This window comes from Talpa europaea (genome assembly GCF_964194135.1).
Source record: "Talpa europaea genome assembly, chromosome: 8".
NCBI classification, from domain to species: domain Eukaryota; kingdom Metazoa; phylum Chordata; class Mammalia; order Eulipotyphla; family Talpidae; genus Talpa; species Talpa europaea.
The window spans coordinates 37,394,993-37,415,571 of NC_140075.1; the positions used below are offsets into that span (position 1 = coordinate 37,394,993).

The 20,579-nt window shown below is 45.7% G+C and overlaps 1 protein-coding gene across 1 annotated transcript; it reads left to right on the forward strand.

The window, feature by feature from the left end:
- Positions 1–2,313: 2,313 nt before the first annotated feature.
- Positions 2,314–2,817, forward strand: LOC311175986 (large ribosomal subunit protein uL23-like; the record flags this gene model as incomplete). Its single annotated transcript, XM_084241270.1, has 1 exon — positions 2,314–2,817. Exon 1 carries the CDS (start codon positions 2,326–2,328, stop codon positions 2,815–2,817), a length of 492 nt encoding a protein of 163 aa, XP_084097396.1. The 5' UTR covers positions 2,314–2,325.
- Positions 2,818–20,579: the final 17,762 nt, after the last annotated feature.

The following is a 20,579-nucleotide window of genomic DNA, read 5'->3' on the forward strand; positions in this document are numbered from 1 at the left end:
GGACCCGAACCCACCAGCAATGTCATGTTCCCAATCTTAGAATTGAAAACTCCAGCACAATCAAGTCTCAGATGGCTGCAGTCTGGGCCAGCACCTTGTCTGCAGCATCGTGAGAGATCTGCAGCCATAATAGCCCAACCAGGCCTCTCCCAGCCTGTTAACCCACTGAGACTGCCAGATAATAAATTTTTGTTGTTTCAAGTGGCTAAGTTTGGGGGCAATTTGTCACATAGAAATAGATAACTAAAATACACACACATCCTCCATTATGATCCTAAGTTGGTCCTTTGTAACTCTGAAACTCTAATCTCTAAAACTCAAAAGGGAGAAAGCTGAGTCAGTAATACATCAGTTGGGAAGAGATAAGAAGTCTAGTAATGATATACGTAAGCAAGACCAGCAGGCAATTGTAGATAAGTATCATCTACCTGAAGAATCATAATACATACCTTGTACAAATCAGGAACCAGAGATTCCAAACTCTGTTTTCCAGAGCAAAAGAATCAAGCACAGGGCCTCCCCGGTGGCGCAGCAGTTGAGCGCTGGGTTGCAAAGCTGCCCGCAGCCTCTGCAGCACCGGTTCGATCCCCGGTCACCGGGTGAGGGTCCCACATGGCGCGTAGACCTCTCCTGCCGCTCTCTGCTCCCCTCAGCAGTGTACTTTGTCAGTCTGCCTGCTCTGCTCTCCACTCTGACTCTGGTGAATTCTCTCGCCCTCCTGCGCTTCTGACTGTACTCAGCGCTTGTATAGATAAATAAAAAAATCTTTAAAAAAAAAAAAGAATCCAGCACAAGGTATCAGGTAGCGAAATGTAAATAAATGGATACCTGTCCAGTTCTCAAACTCTCAGCTAATTTAAAGCAGCAATAAATTTTTGAGAATGGACTTTTCATCACTGTCAGAGCAAGAATAGAATTCAATTCAATCCAACAAATATATAGTGGTCACCATTTCTGCTACAGAGGAAATGACTGATGCTCTAACACAGAAACTGGATCGTCGGTGGCATTGCCCTAGAGTATTTAATCACACCTCGGTGGTCCCTCTCACATGGATAATAAAAGCTAGTGCCTGGGCACATATGCTAGATTGCTAGAGTCAGGGTTTAGAAGATTAAAGTAAGACAAAAAGAGAATAGACGATAGAAGTGTCCAGAATTCAGGGAAGCAACTCAGGAAAGAAAAGAGACTGAAAGAGACAAAGATTCCTCTATGAAGATGCCAGTAAAAATTCAAGAGCCTAAAAACAGTGACCAGCGTGGACTCTATGGTAACTCCAAGGAGATGCAGTAGTTGTCATCATCTGCTTCCTCCTCATCACCCTCAGCCTCGTCGTCATATGATGGCCAATGTAAAGCAGGTGACTACTTGCAAGGTGTTCCAAATGACTTTCATGGATTCATTTATTCACTCCTCAATGACCCTATGAGCTATCTGCTTTATTTTCCTCATTTAAAAAGCATTAAGGCATAGAAATTAAGTGAATGTCCCAAAGTTCACAGAGGTGCTAAATGATAGAGAAAGGATTCAAATCTAGTCACACTGCCCCACCTCCATCAGGACAGCAATGCCCCAAGTGAGTCGGCATGGACCCTGGGCCTGTGTCCTTGACCACATGCCCATTAGAATGTGACCTTATACGTTCATGAGAGAAACCCAAAAATGAAAGTGCAAAATGGGAATAAAAAGCCCCATTTAAAAATGCCTCTGAGGTCACCATGAACAGCTAACGGCTGGTTGGTGTACCCCTGACATGCTGGCATCCAGGTCTTCCCCTCCACACCCTAGAAGATCAAAGCAATGAAGAGGCATTGCTCGGAGGGCACCCCTTTGTTGGCCATCCTGGGAGACTTGCCATTGGAATGATGTGCAGAAACCCCGTCCTGCCAACTTGCTCCAGGCCACGACTTTCAGATGACTTGAAAATTAATTAATCTTTATCTTTTTTAAACTCCATCCTATGCAGGAATCTTGAACGAATAATGTTTTAATAATACACATAAGACAGGGCCTCCCCAGTGGCGCAGCGGTTGAGCGCTGGGTTGCGAAGCTGTCCGCAGCTTCTGCAGCGCCGGTTCGATCCCGGCTGCTCCCCGGCCACCGGAGGAGGGTCCCACATGGCGCGCAGACCTCTCCTGCCGCCCGCTGCTCCCCTCAGCAGTGTACTTCTGTCCTTCTGCCTGTTCTGTTCCCCACTCTGGCTCTGGTGAATTCTCTCACCCTCCCGCGCTTCTGACCGTACCCAGTGCTTGTATAAATAAATAAACAAACAAATAAATAAATCTTTTTTAAAAAGTAATAATATCGGAAACCCTTTTCACGAAGATGGCGCCGAAAGCAAAGAAGGAAGCCCCTGCCCCTCCCAAAGCCCAGGCCAAGGCAAAAGCTTTGAAGGCCAAGAAAGCAGTGCTGAAAGGCGTCCACAGCCATAAGAAAAAGAAGATCCGCACTTCACCCACTTTTCGGAGGCCCAAGACATTGCGACTCCGAAGGCAACCCAAATATCCGCGGAAGAGCGCTCCCAGGAGAAACAAGCTTGACCACTATGCCATCATCAAGTTCCCTCTTACCACTGAGTCAGCCATGAAGGAAATAGAAGACAACAACACACTTTTGTTCATTGTGGATGTCAAGGCCAACAAGCACCAGATCAAACAGGCTGTGAAGAAGCTCTATGACATTGCTGTGGCAAAGCAATGTCATAGAGCAATGCTGATCAATACCCTGATCAGACCTGATGGAGAAAAAAAGGCCTATGTTGGACTGGCTCCTGACTATGATGCTTTGGATGTTGCCAACAAAATTGGGATCATCTAAACTGACTCCAGCTGGCTAATTCTAAATACAATTTTTCACTATTAAAAAAAAAAAGTAATAATAATACACATAAGACAACTGGTGATAAAGCAAAATTTATACCTGTGTGTATAAATGGATATTAAGAGAAAACTGAAATTTTGTTACTATGTTTAAGAAAATTGGTGAAATGGCAAAATAGTTAAGCTGGAGGCATATTAACACATTTCTTTTTCTGTTCCTTTGCCTCCTCATTTAAATGATAGTCAAAAAATAAAAAGGTCTCAAATTCTCCATGTTTGATTATACATTTGTTCGAGTGACTTTCAGGAAACTGAAAATTGTGCTTCTTGTTTAATCCCCTCCTCAATGCTCCAGGAACACCCTGGGGTACATCTTTATTTCCCTTTTCTCCCCTAAATCATGAGCTTCTGTCTGTGCCAGTCCCTCTCTTCAGTGGAAAGGTTAATGTTCAGACTTCCTTGTCCTTGTGGTCTCTCTGCCATTGTAGCAGGAAGCAACCTGCTACAATGACCTGCTACAATGGACAAATGAGCATGGGTACGTTCCAATAATACTTTATTTACACACTTTGAATTCATACCATGTTCACATGTTAGAAATAATGCTTTTTGATTTTTCCCCCAATGATTCAAAAACCTAAATGCCACTGTTAGCTCACCGGTCATATGAAAAGCAGGGTGTGTGGGTTCTTGTCCCAAGGGAGGTATATTCCAACCTTCTCGCTGCGTAAAGGCAGGACCAGGACTCGCTCATCCCTACATCTGCACTGCCCACCACAGAGTCTGCTTCAGAGCAGAGCCAATATCCCTGTCTTGAATGTCAGAGTCAACGTAAGTTAAAATCCCCTCGTGAAGATCTGGGGGGAAGTCCATTAAGTTCTTTACCAATTTAGTTTCATTTTAGATGCCAACTCCCATGTTTCTAATTACTGCACCCTAACTTCAACCTCACTTTTGGATAAAGGGCTCAAACTAAAATTTATTTCTTGCCTTAATAATTGACTCCAGGTTCATCTTCCTGTTTCTTTCCATGGACTACTAGCTTTTCTAATTTGTGTCATTCAGTTTTTACTTAGTAGTTATATTCCTGAAGATACCTGCCCCAGATTTTCTCAGGCCATCTTGCATTCAAAGAGGCTTCTGTGTATATAACAAGATGACTTGGCCTCCTGGGCTCCAAAATTTACAATGAGTGGAAGGAGGTGCCTCCACTCTCTCACATGCACTGACATCCTCAGGTGCATGTGGGGCCGAGGAGGTGGGTATAGAATGTCAGGTAGACGCAGGTTGCAAAGGAGTCTCTATTTGAAAAAGAGAACTGAAAGAACTGACTGGTTAAACATCATAATACCTGAGCTCCTTGTGTGCTGGAGAAGGAGCAGGTCACAGTCATAACACGAGTCACCAGCCCTAGGCATGTGGCACCCCTCAGGGAGCACCCACATCCCACCCAGATTTCCAGCTCCACCAGCATGGAGGCACCAGTCATAGCAGCAGTCATGGAAATGGTAATACAATGTCTGCACTAAACTGCTTCTCTCTACATAGGAGCCCAAGTCTACAGAGCTCTGGCTTGGCTGGCAGAGCTGCAGGCCATGGCCAAGGGTCAGCCAACTCATGGGAGACACCCAGGTAGTCCCAGGAATTCCTTGGGCCAGAGACTCAGTCTCTGACCTCATTTCCCAAGTATATGTGACCACAAATGAGCACGGTTGCTTGTTGACAGCACATTAGCAGTGCCTGGTGGGCGGCAACCACTTAATAAACCGTCATTGGCAGAACAATTGATACCATCTACGACCAGTCTGTTTAGTCTTATCCCATCTACCACCTAAAACTGCCTGGCTTACAAATCTCACTCAGTATTTGTTGAATGAATAAAAGTTGAGTTTGTGCCTTCTTAGTTCATTTTATTATTTTCTATAAATGTGATTTATGAGTGAGAACATCTTCTAAAGATATAAATAAATTACAAATCAGGGAAGAGTCCTTTGTCCTATGTCCTGATTTATGTTTTATTTTAAAACATGTGATCTCTCTTACTCACGTCATTCCTATGATCCATGTTCCGGGGAACCTGCAACTATCATTATCCCCTGTACAGCAGCTTATAAATTAGACCAGCCCTCTGTGGCTAACAGTGCTGACGATGTTTGAATATCCATTTAATAGCAACGAGTGCCGGCATTTTCTTAATGTGGTTTCTCTTGTAATTCTGACAGCTTTATGAATGCTCCAGTAACTTTCAGCTAAATCATCACAGAGTTTCAATTTCCATCTTTAAGCCCCGCAGATAGATCCATAACCATATTATGCAAATAAATAACTGCATCTCAGGTGGATGGTGGAAAATAATCTGAACAAACATGTAAGGTAATAATACCGGTCCTTAAGCTTGCACCAGCCTTCACTTATTTCCCCTTCAGTGATCAAAGGCATATCAGCCAATTAAAAATAAAATTGGTAAATGGTGCTGACATGACTTCATTCTTGCTGTTTGCTAGAAAAGAGAACATTTCCGGTGAGTCACTGCTCTCTTGGCAATTTCCCGCCACCATCACAAAGCAGAGTGGCAGGAATGTGGGTGGCTGTGTTTCTAAGCTAGTGGAATAGGAAAGGGATGCTGCTTAGGGAGCTGACTTTGCATTTATGATCTGGATTTCTCTGCATTTTAACATTCCCACATGAAAAATAAAGAACACTGACCCTTATCGGCCACTACTAAATATTCTTGAAAAATTCTTAGGTGTACATTATTTACTGGGACATCTTCCATTTACTTTAGGGAGACTTGCTTTAAAATGTATCTTTTTAGTCCATAATGGTGCAGTATTTCAGAGCCCTCAGAGTTTCAAATATCCTACTGGATCAATCCAAAGTTTTCCATTTTTAAGAGAGAGAGAGAAAATCCAAGAAACAGCAAAATAAATGACAGTGTGTCTTGAAGATGATTCTCTCTAGGGATCTCTAATTCTCAGCCTTAGCATCTATCAGGAAAGTTGTTGATAAGGTTCCAGAACACAATGTGATTAGCAAAAATGTATCTATAATCTGTCAGTAAATTACATCTCTTTTTTGTCCCAAGAACAGTCGACTTAGAGAAATTTCTACAACTTCCAGCCACCTTGTCCTGAATCCAGTTTGCTCTAAGGATAAGCAGTCCATCATCAAGGGCATATTGGCCATCTGGGGGCACATCCTGAGCCAACAGAGAATGCACCTGCCTTTTTATAGGTTGTAATGTCATCCCCCAAATGATATGTCTATGCCCTAATCTTTGGAACCTGTAATGTGACCTTATGGGGAAAAGGATTTTTGCAGGCGGAATAAAGCAAGGCGGTCTTAGAGAACACCCTGGATTAGAGTGGATCCTTCCAATAATAGGTGTCCTTATGAAAGGAAGCCAGAGGGAGATTTCAGAAACAAGATGCAGAGAGAAAGCCACGTGGAGGCGGACGCAGGATTATTAATGTTCACAGTCTCAAGCTTAGGAACACATGGAGCTACCAGAAGCTGGAGGTAGAAAGGAAAGATGCTCCCCCAGACTCAGAATGTAGCCCTGAAAACACCTTGATTCTGAACTTTTTAGTGAGGAAAGTAATTTTTGTTGATTTAAGCCATGTAGTTTGTGCTAATTTGGTACATCAGCCTTTGGAAAACAATATAATGAAGTACCAAGTCCAAATACCTCATGCCTAAAGACATATCTCGGATTTGATTCTCACAGATTTATTAGAATCCTTTCAGTTTTGACAATCTACTCCCCAACTGCGGTTACCATCCTCCTACCATGCTCTGCCAAAAAGAAAAAAAAAAATCTACTCTTGTATATATTTTCATCTTACTAGCACGCAATTACCGAGAAGACATAGTTTAGAAATACTAAAAATTTACTGCTGATAATTAAGTTGGTTAATTGTTCCTCTTATCCTTGGGTGGTCCTTCTTGTCCTCTTATTTAGAGTGAAAAGGATACTGTTGTCATAATATTTCTAGTTGCTTTTTGATGAATCAACAACTCGAGAGAAAAGAAAGATCCAGAATGAAGTAAGAAAGCACAGAAGACTAATTTCAGCCGGATGTTGGTCTTCTTGAGCATCTGAATTTCCATGGATATGTTTATGAAACGTAGTGATTTCCATTTATGTCCTGTCATCCACACATATCAATGTCCCTAAACAGATTCTATAAGTAAAACCATGTAATTTCTACCCAGTGAACAGCGAGTAATGAAAGTCTCCTTCCCTAACACACGTTATTGCCTAAAGTCAAAACCCAACAGATATACTCTGGGCTGAAATGAAGAAACCAGCTCGTCAGAGAAGCTTGATAGTCAGTTTACAAACACGGTATCTTCTAGGCCCATCAGAAACCTGGAACACTGCAGAACTGAAAACAACTGAACCACAACTTGTCAACTACTGAACTGCATTTCCAACTGTTATTCCTGACTTTGTTAACAAAACAAAATGCTGACAATAAACAAAGCCATGTTTAACCTATGCGCCTTTGGAACAGGGTGGTATAAGATTACCCAAAGAAGCCCATTATTCTCTGTTTCCTGGTTTCTGTTTTCCCCATTTTCTCTCACCAGGAATGCCCCTCTTATTCACCCCATGACTGCTGCTGAAGCCCACCACATGCAAAACTGGGTTGAAATGTCATCCTTCTGTTAGGGGGAAAAGGCTGTCCTAAAGCTAATTCCATACAGGCTTTGTGGACTCCACCCCCACCCCAGGCCAAAGCCAAAGACACTGGGAACTCCAAATCCCATCACCACCCAAGGGAAGGTGGCTGGGACCTGAGGGTGGGGTTAAGCAGCCAGGTTGGTATAAAGCCAGACACATGGGCTTTGGAGGGGTCCCCCATTTTGACTCTCCGCCAGCTCGCAGCATCCAGCCAGCTCGGAGAGTGCCTTTGGGTTTCCAGGTCGTCGGATCGGGTAGGACGCATTAAAGACTTAATTTCCCTATTTTCTCCCTGAGTTGTACATTTTCCTTATTTCCTTTTCCCTTGTAAATAAACCTTTTATTAACCTTTCGTGTGTGCCTGTAGTGGAGTATTAATAAGTCCCTTGTAAGCGCGCGGGTGAGGACCCACAGCCAGGCAACCCGTTCAATATCGGGGCTGCCCTATAACACTTTCACAAAAATTCCCCTCCACTCCTCTCCCCAGCCCAGGCACAAGACCTGCCTACGGTCCCCTACTACTTGTGTCTTCTTATTCCAGTTACTGTGTCTTTATCATGCACATCTGACTTTCCCCAAAAACTTTGAGGACCTGAAGGGAATTGGGGACAATTTCATACTCTCCTTTGTGATTCAAAAACATAACAATCAAAAAAGAAAAAAATCAAGAGAATGAAACCAAGTCAAAAAAACCACTGATGTATCCAGGGTATTCACAGGGGTTTAGCAATCTTGTACCCTTTTCTCTTTTCCACACTTCATGGAGGATCTTGAAGAGGTCCAGTGATCTCTGGCTTTCTTTCTAAAGGGAACAGTGTGGGCTAAGCTGAGCTCTCCTCTAAGAGCCTTTTCCACTGGAACAGAGAGACCATGTCCACTGTTGTTCCTGTGTTGCTTGTTCTCACATCAGGCAAGTTGTGAGCACTGGAAAATGTGAATATTTCGCTGAAATCAGTACAGGGAACCACAAGATGGTTTTCTGGTACCCCAGCTCTCTTTGATCCCCACCAAGTTGCTATGTCCTGTTCCATCCGCCTCGGGACCACTCTCAACATCTCAATCTCTTAATTTCTACTCCACAACGCCACCACCCTATCCTCCCAAGTTATTGTGTTGATGATCTCCTGGCATAGAAGGCAACATTCAGTTTCTTAAGACCAAATTTGTTGTCATTTTTCTCCACTGTCTGCTAGAGAAGAGCCTCTCCTGATTGCCTGACCCACCAAACCAAGTCAAAGCCCAAGTCAGCGTGGCCTGATTCCATTTAAGGACCTTCTCTGAGACCTGCTCATTCTCAAGTCCTGTGCAGGCCCCGCTCTCTCACTCACCCCACCCAGCCCTCCTCCCAGCACTTCTACACCAAGGGCTCAGGCAGAATAGGTTCTCAATGAGTGAATGTTTGATAAATAAAAGAATAAAGTATAGCATATCATACATCTGTTCTTGCAAAAAGTCAGTATTGATTATTGAAAATCGAATCTGTGCAAAAAGGAGTTAATAACTAGTTCTGGGCTGTGGCACCATCACTATTGCCTTCTCACAGCCCTCTCCCTGCCCCTGAAAAAAATAATGGGGGGGCCTCCCCTGGTGGCGCAGGTGGTTGAGCGCAGCACTGTGAAACTGTCTGCAGCCTCTGCAGTGCCGGTTCGACCCCGACCGGCCTGCAAGGGTCCCACATGGTGCGGTAGACCTCTCCTGTCTCACCCACTGCTCCCCTCAGCAGTGTATTTCATCAGTCTGCCTGTTCTGTTCCCCGCTCTGTCTCTGGTGAATCCTCTCACCCTCCCGCGCATCTGGCCTGTACCCCAGTTCTTGTATAAATAAATGAATAAATCTTAAAAAAATTAAAAAAATAATGGGGGAGGACAAAGAACCTTCCCTAGTGATGCCCCCAAGCTTTGGGGGCTTCCCTACATGTGATGGGATGCTAGATATTATACCTCAAATATCACAATGCATCCCTCTTTCCACCACTGCCAGCCTCACCCTTCTTTTGGCAAGGACAGAGCAAAAGCAGGGCCGGCAGAGACTGAGACAAGATCTGCAAACAAAGCAACCAACCTAAAAGAGAGCATGTGGTGAGCCCACGGGGGTGGCCAAGGCAGCAGCAGAAATGCCAGGAATGTCTGACCCTCAGTTGCCACTCAACCAGTTCTGCTGTCTCCAGGGAGGTCTGCCACTTGGGGCTGGTGGCCCCAAGCCTCCTGTTTGATCTTATCACCACGGAGCATCCTAAGCCGTGGCTCACAGAATTCTCTCCCACTGGCAGCAGCCCACTGCTCCTGTCTGGAGGGTGCGTTCAGCAGTTGGGCCGAGGCGGGCCAGACCAAAGATGGTGAGGAGGAAGCCCACATCCCGTGTGGGCAGCTATGGCGGAACGAGCAAAGTGACAACAGAACAATTCCAGGGAACTGAGCCAAACACAATGAAAACAGTTAAGATGGTGCATGGAGGGGCAGAGGATCTGTCACATGATGTGAGTACAGTATCCAAGTCTGAGAGTGAGTGTGTGGAATACAGAGAGAATAAATCACCTCACCTGCACCCACCCCAGCAGTGGGTGGGGACACACCAGCAGGTAACATGGGGCTCAGTCTTCTTAGTTTCTCATGATGAGCAGCCACGTTCCAGGTTAGAGGGACTCGCAGGTCAGCTGGGAGACAGGTCTGCGGAGAAGATGACCATTGCTACCTCTGCTGAGATGAGAGGGAAGAGGTAGAGAAGGCCTCAAAGGAGAATGAATGACTGACCGTGGTACGTGGCCTGTGAGAAGGATTTGGCAATAGGAAGGGAAGAAAGAGCTGTTCAGGGAGTGGGGACAGTGAAGCAAGCACAGATATTTACAGGGTGTGGTAATGTCCGTATGGCCTCAGAGCAGAACACTCCTCACACCAAGAAGAAAAAATGGAAATCTTCAGGGTCGCAGAGCTGGCCAGCGGGCAGAGTTGCTGAGGAGAGGAAATAGGCCTAAGTGATGGAAGCTTCAGTCTAAAATTGGCTCCATGGTCTGGGTGAGGCGTTTGCTCATCACAATTGTGCTTTCCAAACTTGCCTGGGCCAAGACACTGATTAAAATACAGATTCACAGGCACCTACCACAGAGATGCTGATTCTGTAGATCTGGGGTTAGAATTCAGGAACTATAAACAGCTAGAAGCTAATAAAACAGAAGAGCCCAGATTAACAAAACCCCTCTAGGAGGCTGCAAGAACAAACATGAAAGTAGCGACAACCATACTACTAATAAGCACTACTCACCTCTGCCCCGCACTCTTACCATGGGCCAAGCACCATTGCTTGTAAACACACTGCACATCAGTCTTATTATTCCAGTTTTACAGAAGGGGAAACTGAGTGACAGAGCAGTCAAGGCCCTTGCCGAAGGTAGAGTGGCAGCACTGGATGTGACCCAGAAAAGCCTGTGCTCCGAGCATCCTATTGTTCGGGCCCTTAGGCTGGAGCCCTTCCTCTGGCGTGAACCCCTCAGTGCCCCCTGGGCTCAGAGGCTCTCTCACCTCAGCTCCCTGCCTCCTCACTCCCACCCAAAATGGGTGGGGGGGGGCAAAGAAGAGGAGAGTACCTGGCTGGAAAGCCCAGTAGTTTGCCCTTGGCTCTCCCTTCTCTCCCTATTCACTGAGAAAAACAAAAGCTTCCCCAGTTCCCCAGAGTAGGTGCTACTTTTTCTTTTTGATGTTAATCAAAATAGGTCCTTTTGCTCCTTCCACCCATTGATTGCACAGACTTGACAGCAAACAGTCCAGGAATTAAGCAACTGACACGTAGAAATGAAACCCAAAACTACTTCTCTGGGTCAGACACGTCTCCAGGTTTCTCAGCTGCAATTTGTGTGGTCCCATCCCCTTCTCTCCCCTGGGGCATCTGTAGCAGTCCTTTCCATTCGATTGCAGTCCTCTGAAATGCTCCATTTCCCCTCAGGTTCTTTCTCAGCTCTCTCATCTGGAAGTTCTCCTTTGCTGCCCTCATCCCCCACACCCCCCTGCAACCCTAAAGAATTGAAGCATGGAGGTAATGCCCTCAGGAATTCTTAATGATGCTCACTTTATCTTCAGAGCAGCTGTTGAAGAACAACACAGACCTTGGGAACAAAAGCCCAGTGTTGGACGCCTGTCTAATGATAAAGTCACTTCTGGATGTTTCAGGGGCAAAATTGAATGCTGCTGTGAAGGTCAAATGACACAACACAAGGATGTTCATCCTTTAAAAGGAGCAAAGCACCTTCAGTCCCTAAAGCCCGATAGAGCCTGTCAAGGCCAGCCCAATTTATCAAAAAATCAAACTCCCCTGGTTCTACAAGGGGGAGCTACATCTTCTACCCACATTGTACCTTTTGGGAGTAGGACACCAAGGCAGGACTCTGCTGTGAAACAGAAGCCAGATCAAAGAGCAAAGTAGCACAGGTGGCTCCCTGGCACCTTTCTTCAGAGTTAACCTGACCTTGGGCAGTCGGGAGCCAGGAAGAGTGCCATTCTGAACACAAATATGGTCAACTAGACGACAGGCATATTATTAGGAGGATCCTGTCCACCCAAATAGGCCCATTTCGCTCCACTGGCCTATGGAATGCAAAGCTGGAGCTCCAGGCCCCAGAACATCAGCACAGGCAGCCGCCCTGCAGCACACCTGTGGTGGGGGCAGAGGATGTTTGCAGTGTTTATTAGACTGGTCAGGGGCACTTGTTTCCAAAGAGCAAAATTGTCTCATGATGTTTTCCTCAATTGCATGTATGAATTTGGAATATGAATATTAATGAAATAAAATGATTCACTTTTCCCCACAACTTTATTTGTAGTTTTTATTTTCTACTTACAAGAACATTGATGTTACTGCTTAGGTCTTGGTTGCATTTAAAGTGCCTCTTTAAAATCTCATTCAAAGTGAATATTCTTTTAGTGTTTTGGAATCTCTGGTTTTGTTCCTTTGCATCTTGGTTGTTTGCCTCCCGGCTTCAAGGGAGGGTGGGGGCAGGCAGAAAGGAAGGTAGAGTTGAGGAGGCAAAGTCTGCATAATCAGATGACATGAGCAGAGCCCTACAAGGTAAATTTTTACCAAGACAGAGGAAGGACTTGTGGGAAAATTTCTCTCTTCCCATCATCCCTTAGCACCAACAACCATTCTTTATTATGATTATTTTCTGTATTTATAACCTCACCTTGTTCCAGAATGGATTTTAGGAGGCTTCAAGGACTTGCAGTAATGAAATATCAACCATTTTTGGTCAAATGACTCAAGTTTCCTGGGAGCTGGGAGAATACGGAATCATCTTTCCAAACTAGTTTTGATGACCAGATCAGACTTAGTCAGGTCAGAAATAAATCTTACCTGACTGGAGTCATCCCCGAGCTTGGGTGGGAGCACTCCATCACACAGGACTCTCGAGGGGAAACCAATCACTCTCTTGTCAGCTCTCTGGAAGGTTGGGGCACGGGGTAGGGTGGGGGAGGAGGTGGTTTCACTAACAAGTTCCCAGAAGGCAAAGGACCTCAGTGAGAGTTGCACCTTCCCCACAGCTCTTTGCAGAAAACCAAGGAAGAGCTTATTGGGTTTTTTTTAAAGATTTATTTTATTTATTTATGCATACAAGAGCTGGGGTGTAGGCCAGAGGTGTGGGAGGGATAGAGGATTCACCAGCGACAGAGTGGGGAGCAGAACAGGCAGATCTACTGAAATACACTGCTGAGGAGAGCAGTGGGTGAGACAGGAGAGGTCTGCTGTGCCATGTGGGTCACCTCCCTGGCCAGGGATCGAACTCATGCTGCAGTGGTTCAGATAGCTTGATAGTGCTGAGACTTAATCCTTTGTGCCACCAGGGAGGCCCCGGGGAAGAGCTTATTGTTCACGAGGCAGAGCATCTTCATAGGCCTCCCAGAGGAGAGCAAAGTCCTGCTTTACCCTATTACTCCAGCAGCAGGCCCTGGGAGCTCCAAGTACACAGCTGAGATCTGGTGCTTCCTAGCCACCATGCTACATGGCTCCATAGAGAGAAGAGCATGCCCTGTGAGCCAGGGCACACTTTGAGGACAAGGTGACAGAACATTGTCCCTAAGACTCAACTCAAATAGCTTCAGTGAGTGCAAGAATCTGCCCATGTATGCTGCGCAGCTTCGACCAGACTAGGCTGGGAGAGCTTCTTTGTGCTCTCTGAGGCCATCTGCACCAGCAACCCAGTCCACTAGCTCATCAGGATTTAGAGGATCCTAAAAACCACAGAAACACACAATTAATAAGCCAAGCATGAGGCTCTGGATGTCACCTCTGTTACTTCCCGGATGTGTCAGACGTGCTGTCATTTCCTTTCCTATTGCAAAGCCTGCCCAAGGATGAGGAGGGGAGTTGGGGGCCAGTCACCATAAAACCCACAGCCCCAGGGTCCGTCTCCCTGTCACTCCGATTCAGGGTCCAAAAGAAGCAGGACTTGTCTGTGTTGTTCAGGATTGGATTTTCAGTAATAACAGAGTGACTGGCACCTAAGAAGTGATTGATACTATCTGCTTAATAAATGAGTGGATGGAATCTACCCTTCAGAAAAACCTACAAAACTACTTTAGAGACCTTCCCTGCGTTTATTTATGGTTCACAAAGAAAAGCCGAAGGACTCCATCATAGAAACCAAGCGAGGTCTGAGTTTCTGGGAAAACTGAAATAAGCATCCTGAGACAGCCCAGCGAGGCTGCCAGCGGAGGGTGGCAGTGAGCAAGGTAAAGGACTAATGATGCGGTGACACCAGGAGAGTCAAGATGAGTCCACAGTCCTTGCAACTTGGCACTTGCAAGGATGCTCAATGTCATCTCCTCCAGCCTTCTCGATAAAATGACTCCTTTCCTATTGATCCTTCTCTGTAGAATAGGATGCAGCAAAGTCACTGAGGGCAGGCAGTTTTTAGGTGGCAATTGGATGACACATGAACTGCGTGTGCACACACACACACATCTTTGAGAATAATCAGAAGGGTTAATAACAGCAGCAGAGTGTTATCTGTAGAATATTTGGCTCATTTGTTCAATAAATATTTACTGAGACCAGGTCACTAGAAGAATCAGCCTTGTTCCAGACCTAAATTCTGGTCCCCGGGATTAAGATACCACCTACTTTTAATAAAGTCTTCTAGGGTTCACAAGGCACTTTGATTTAATTTGATGATATGGTCACATTAGAAGTTGCTAGCAAAATTACTTTGTAGTGGGGCCTCCCTGATGGTGCAAGGGGTTAAGCACCGCACTATGAAGCAATTCGCAGCCTCTGCAGGCACGAGTTCGATCCCCTGCTGGCCAGGGAGCAACCCACATTGCACAGCAGACCTCTCCTATCTCACCTGCTGCTCCCCTCAGCAGTATATTTCAGTCAGTCTGCCTGTTCTGTTCCCCACTCTGTCTCTGGTGGATGCTCTCACCACCCCCATCTCTGGCCTGTACCCCAGCACTTGTGTGCATAAATAAATAAATATTTAAAATAAAATAAAATAAAATTACCTTGGAGTGCTGTCTATTGAGCACATTTCTTGATTATGGGAGTAGGAAGAGGAAACCTCCTCTCAGGGTCTTAAAACTTAACACCCATCATGCTTGCGAGCTCCCAAACAAAGGGCGGCAATCATTTGTCATGGTCTATCCCCAAGTTCCCTTTCCTTGCCTTAATCCTTCAGATCAATAAGATAATTACTACTCTAGTCTCAAGGTTTTAAATTTTCTATTATTCTTGCTGATTGCCAGTCAATTTTCAGAGTTTATTTTTAACTTAATGATTTTTGTGGGGAGATTTTTGCGGCTCAATGGAGATTTTGGGTTTTATGGTAGATTTAAAGAAATACAAGAATATAATTTTATCTAATTTTCTTTTCTGACCTAAAAATCTTAATTTGACAATGTTTGCCAAGAGTGAGTCTTCATGAGTGTGTCTGTCAATGGCCAGTGTTTCCAGGAGGGCATTAGAGTTAACTACATAAAACAGAACTCTCCTCTGTGAAATAACAATTTGGGAGTTGGATGAAATGAAGACAATTGAAGGGGGGAATATGAAGATAGACTTGATTTGGAGGGAATACGTCAGAAAAGAAAAAGCATGGTCTGGTTTGACTGCCATTCTGTGACCTTGGGCTGGTCATTTACCTTTCCTGAACTCTGATTTTCTCTGCTGCTAAGAAAATGATGTCAGGATTCTGTGGAGCTGTGGAGCTAACTGTCATTATCACAGTGGGTAAGTGTGGGGGTGGGAGGCAGGGCTGACATTCAGGGGCAATATCTAGAGACTTGCCACCTGGGAAATCGGGGCATCTATGCTCCGATTACACCAATATGGACAACCTTCTGGAAATTCGTGAAGACTAGGTTGTGCAAGGACTAGTGGAGCCTTAGAACTCATCTAACCCAGTGCTGTTTTCACTGTACAGAACTCAGGTCTGCTTGCTTTTTCTTCCTCAGCCTCCTATCCAGGACTGCTGCACAGCTCTCTACCCTTTGGTATTTTAGCTGTCCCCCAGCCTGATGCAGACCCACAGTTCACACTAAAACATCTATAGCATGTTCTGGCAGAGTCTAGGATGTAAACTCCCAAATGGCAGACATAGATGGATATTCACCCACTCCCACATGATGCTCAGCCCCATCTGGCAAGGAAGTCAGTTTGTCTCCAGACCCTGCTTCCGCCGGCTGCTGCTTAATCCCGGGCCTTTCTGACTGGGCTCTGAGCACTGACAGCATTCTCCCCCTTCCAGCCCCAGATCAGAGGCTCCCAAAGCTACCGACCCATCCCCCTGTGTTCTCCAAATACTATCTCCCACTTTTCCCAGGTCCCGCAGGTCTGAATGTATTTGGGAAGGAGTTTGTTTTCCCTTTTACGTCCAGTCTTCTTTTTGAGCCTCCAGTCTCACGCCTTCTGAAGGCTCCTAATTCAGTCTAGGATTTATCTCTCTCTTCACAGCTGCTTTTTCTGGTGTCATATTCACACTTTCTGCCTAGTTTCCAGGTCACGATCCATCTGACTCTCAGAGACAAACCAGGCCCAGGGCATTCTGGGTAGATGGTCGCTAGTTTTTCACACCACCTTGGGCTTCCACTTGCCCTGTCAGCTTTCTTCAGTGTCTGCCTGAGGACCTCAAATCACAGCCTGAAGCCAGTCAGTCAGGTTCAGGCAGAGACAAGCAAGTCTACTTTACTGCCAGGTGTAGACTCTCTAAGGGACACCCCATTTTCCTTGTGAAAGTGCGTAAATCACAGCTATCCTTTACTTCAAAGCACAGACTTAGAGTTTGTCTCACTCTCCTGCCATACTCATCTACTCCCCTTTCCCAGCCTGTCCCCGACCCTGCCCTACCCCACCTCAGAGACCACTCTCTGTCCACCTCAGGCTAAACACACTATCTGTGTAAGGGTGTAGGCTGATGGGGAGGCACAGTCCTCCTGATCTGCTTTCTCTGCCTCTTATCATGGAGCTGAGGTTAGGCTGCACTCCAAGTCACCCCGCCGTGTTCAGAGAAGGGATCCTCCCCTGCCTTCCACAGATGTCCCCCTGGATTCCCCTGGCCTTGAACTCTTGGCCTCCTCTCCCCCTCCTGAACTGCTCCTTGTCATCTCCTGCAGGCTTCTCTCATCTCTTGGTTACTCCTCACCATCCTCAAGCACAGTCACATCATTTCACTTTCAGGTCCCAGGCTCTCAAAAAGACACCCCCCCCCCCCGCCTTCTTCATCTCTGCCCCACTTTAGCAAGGGCCTTTGCTCAGGCTCCTGATCAGGGCCTCACAAGGCCCCTCCCCTCTGGACAGGCAGAGTCTTGGCAAGAAAAACAGAAACTGGATTTGAACCCCAACTTATCCCCAGAATGACCTCTGACCTCCTCCAGCTGTAAACAGCAGCTCTGCCCCGGGCACAGATTTCAAATGTTAGACCAGAGACAGACAATGGCGTCCCCAAAGTCTTACGTAAGTTAGTGGCTAACTCAGAACTAAAACCCGTCTCCTGGATGCCAGGCTTGGGTTCCTGTTACTATCCCACAAATGCCAAGACAATCCTTTTCCCCTTGCAGGCTTAGCAGCTGACCTCACACTCAAGTGACCTGAATGTGTCTCAGATTCAAGAACACTTAGCAGCACAAGTTGCAGGTTGGGATTTCCAAGATATCCACTTACAGATAGCATCTGCCGTAGCACTGGTTCCAGCCTGGCTGAGCCCCATGGAAAAATTAAGAGTAGGGTGTTTACTGTATCAGAGGGGAAGGGAAAAAAAAATGAAGAAAGCGAAGAGGGGAGATGGAAGTGTAGAGAGGATAGATTTTCACTTATCTTTTTCCTTGAGTCAATTTTAATGTAAATATGTCTATTTATTTTAAGCCAATTAAGCACTTGCTGTAAGGAAAACAAATTGCTAAACTATCTCTTTATGCTCTTTTCCTAAGTCAAAACATCTGTCTTTGTTTTGCAGTTTGGGCAATTTTTTTTCTTGTTTTATTTTCTTTTTTTATAATCCTCAAGCCACCCCAACCCCACAGTGTCATTAACCCAGCAGCAGCTTTGGTTCTGCTGCCTCTTTACCGGAGTTGCTGCAGCCGTTGCCAGCTCATTGTCCTACCCCGCAGAGAGGTCAGCAGAAAGGACAGCTCATGGGCTGTGGCATTTGCAGATTCCAGGGAGCCATCACCCAGGCTTTCAAGATGGGTAAGAAATCCAAATGCCGGGCCTCGCTGGTGGCACAAAGGGTTAAGTCTCAGCACTGTGAAGCCATCCGCAGCCTTCTGCAGCATGAGTTCGAGCCCTGACTAGGGAGCTACCCACATGGTGCAGCAGACCTCTCCTGTCTCACCCGCTGCTCCCTTCAGCAGTGTACTTGGTCAATCTGCCTGTTCTGTTCCCCACTCTCTGGTGAATTCTCTCACCACCCCCCGCATCTCTGGCCTATCCCCCACTTTTTCTATGCAAAAAATAAAAACAATAAAGATAAAAAGAAATCCAAGTGCTGGGAACTTTGAGGTGAGGAGAAATCAGGAAAGATCAGGCTCCTGCTGCCCCTGCGATTTGAGACACCCCCTCGCACTGGCCTGAGAGAATGAGGAGGCCTGAAAACAGGCTTTGCCTTCCCAAATACCAACCACAGGAGCACCTAGTAGGTGCCGAGTACTGTGCTGGCAGATTTACCTCTATTATGTTTCACTGTTTTCCTTATATTTTTTCAGATAAGGGAACTGAGACTAAGAGTAGTCACTAGAGCTCCCATCACCAACAAAAGATAGTCTATATAAACTGAACTTGTTATAGGTAAATGAAGGCTGAGAAGGGACCAGGAAGCAAAGGGAGGCCGTTAGGAAATGAAAGACAAAAGGAAAAGAAGGACAATGTCCCCACGACATTATTTGCTAATAACTTGAATTTGACTTCATCTTATCCCCTGGTGCTCAGTTGATATTTAAACTTCCCAACCCAGCTCCTAACCGAGCTCTGAGTGAAGGGTCAGGTGACCTAAGCTAAGAAGCTACTCTCCCAAACCCCTCTAACCTGGTTTGCTCCTCTCCATGCACAGGCCTTGCTACTCAGGAGCCTCCATTTCATCCAGTGTCACACTAGCATCTCACCTCCCCTCTTCCTGCTCCTGGGGAAGAGGCAAAGCTTCCTCTTTGGGGGCTGTTGGCTTCTAGCCTGAAGGTTTTATCCCAGATGGATTTGCATCTGGCTAGCCACCAGAGACAGGCAGGTGATAGCCATATTTTCAGCTCACCCAGACCATCTGCTCCCTTTGCAATGACACTGTCCTCTGGGTCTGGGCTAAGGCACTTAAAGAAATGTTGCTTCAGTGACTGAGCCCTTTGGTGAGGTTTTAAGATGGAATCATTATAATTAACATGACTTGGTAACCCATAAAATGATGGTGAATTTCCAATAGACTCCTAATTATCTCCATAAAATGAGAAACAAATGGGAATCACAAAGGGAAAGTCTTTTTTTTTTTTTTTTTTACCTCTAAGTCCTTGCATCAGATCCAGTCCAGAACCCAAACAGCTTTGTGGTCTAACTCACTGATTCTGTTAGGGGGAAAAGGATGTCCCAAAGCTAATTCCATACAGGCTTTGTGGACTCCACCCCCACCCCAGGCCAAAGCCAAAGACACTGGGAACTCCAAATCCCATCACCACCAAAGGGAAGGTGGCTGGGGCCTGAGGGTGGGGTTAAGCAGCCAGATGGGTATAAAGCCAGACACGTGGGCTTTGGAGGGGGTCCCCCATTTTGGCTCTCTGCCAGTTCGCAGCGTCAGGCCAGCTCTGAGAGTGACTTTGGGTTTCCAGGTCGTTGGATCGGGTAGGACGCATTAAAGACTTTATTTCCCTATTTTCTCCCTGAGTTGTACATTTTCCTTATTTCCTTTTCTCTTGTAAATAAACCTTTTATTAACCTTTTGTGTGTGCCTGTAGTGGAGTATTCTTAAGTCCCTTTTAAGCGTGCGGATGAGGACCCACAACCAGGAACCCGTTTAATATCGGGGTTGCTCTATAACAATTCCAGAAAGCACTTCCTGGCTCTCTGCTGTGCTCCAAGTTTCTGGATAAAAGCATGAAGGGACACAGCATGATAACGTGAACTGGAACCCTTCAAGGAGGTTTGAGGGGAAAAAAAGTGGTTCTCATAGGCAAACTTGGAGGGGTTTTTATGTTGTTGTTTTTGTGGGGGGTTTGTTTGCTTGCTTTTTTACTTCAGTGGAGAAAGGTTAAGAGGAGAAAGGAAGAAAACTTGAACAAAAATGTTACCTGACATAGACATTTTATTGCATGCTGTATGTGATGGACCCTCACTTCTAATAAATGCTTCCCAAACCTCTTGAGAAAATGTGTTTAGAATTCCTCTTTTCTTTTTTTTAAGATTTATTTATTTATGCATACAAGAACATCTGTTCTTCATGAGAATAGATACGTTGGCAGTGACTGCTAAGGAGGGACCAGACACATGTGTATTTCACAAAAGAAAAAAAATGAGGTTCCTGCCCTCGAGGAACTCATGGCCTGGAGGACCAGCAGGACAAAGAACAGCATCAATACAGGGAAGGTTTAGGACAAGGCCCAAGTCAGGCACAAAGTCAA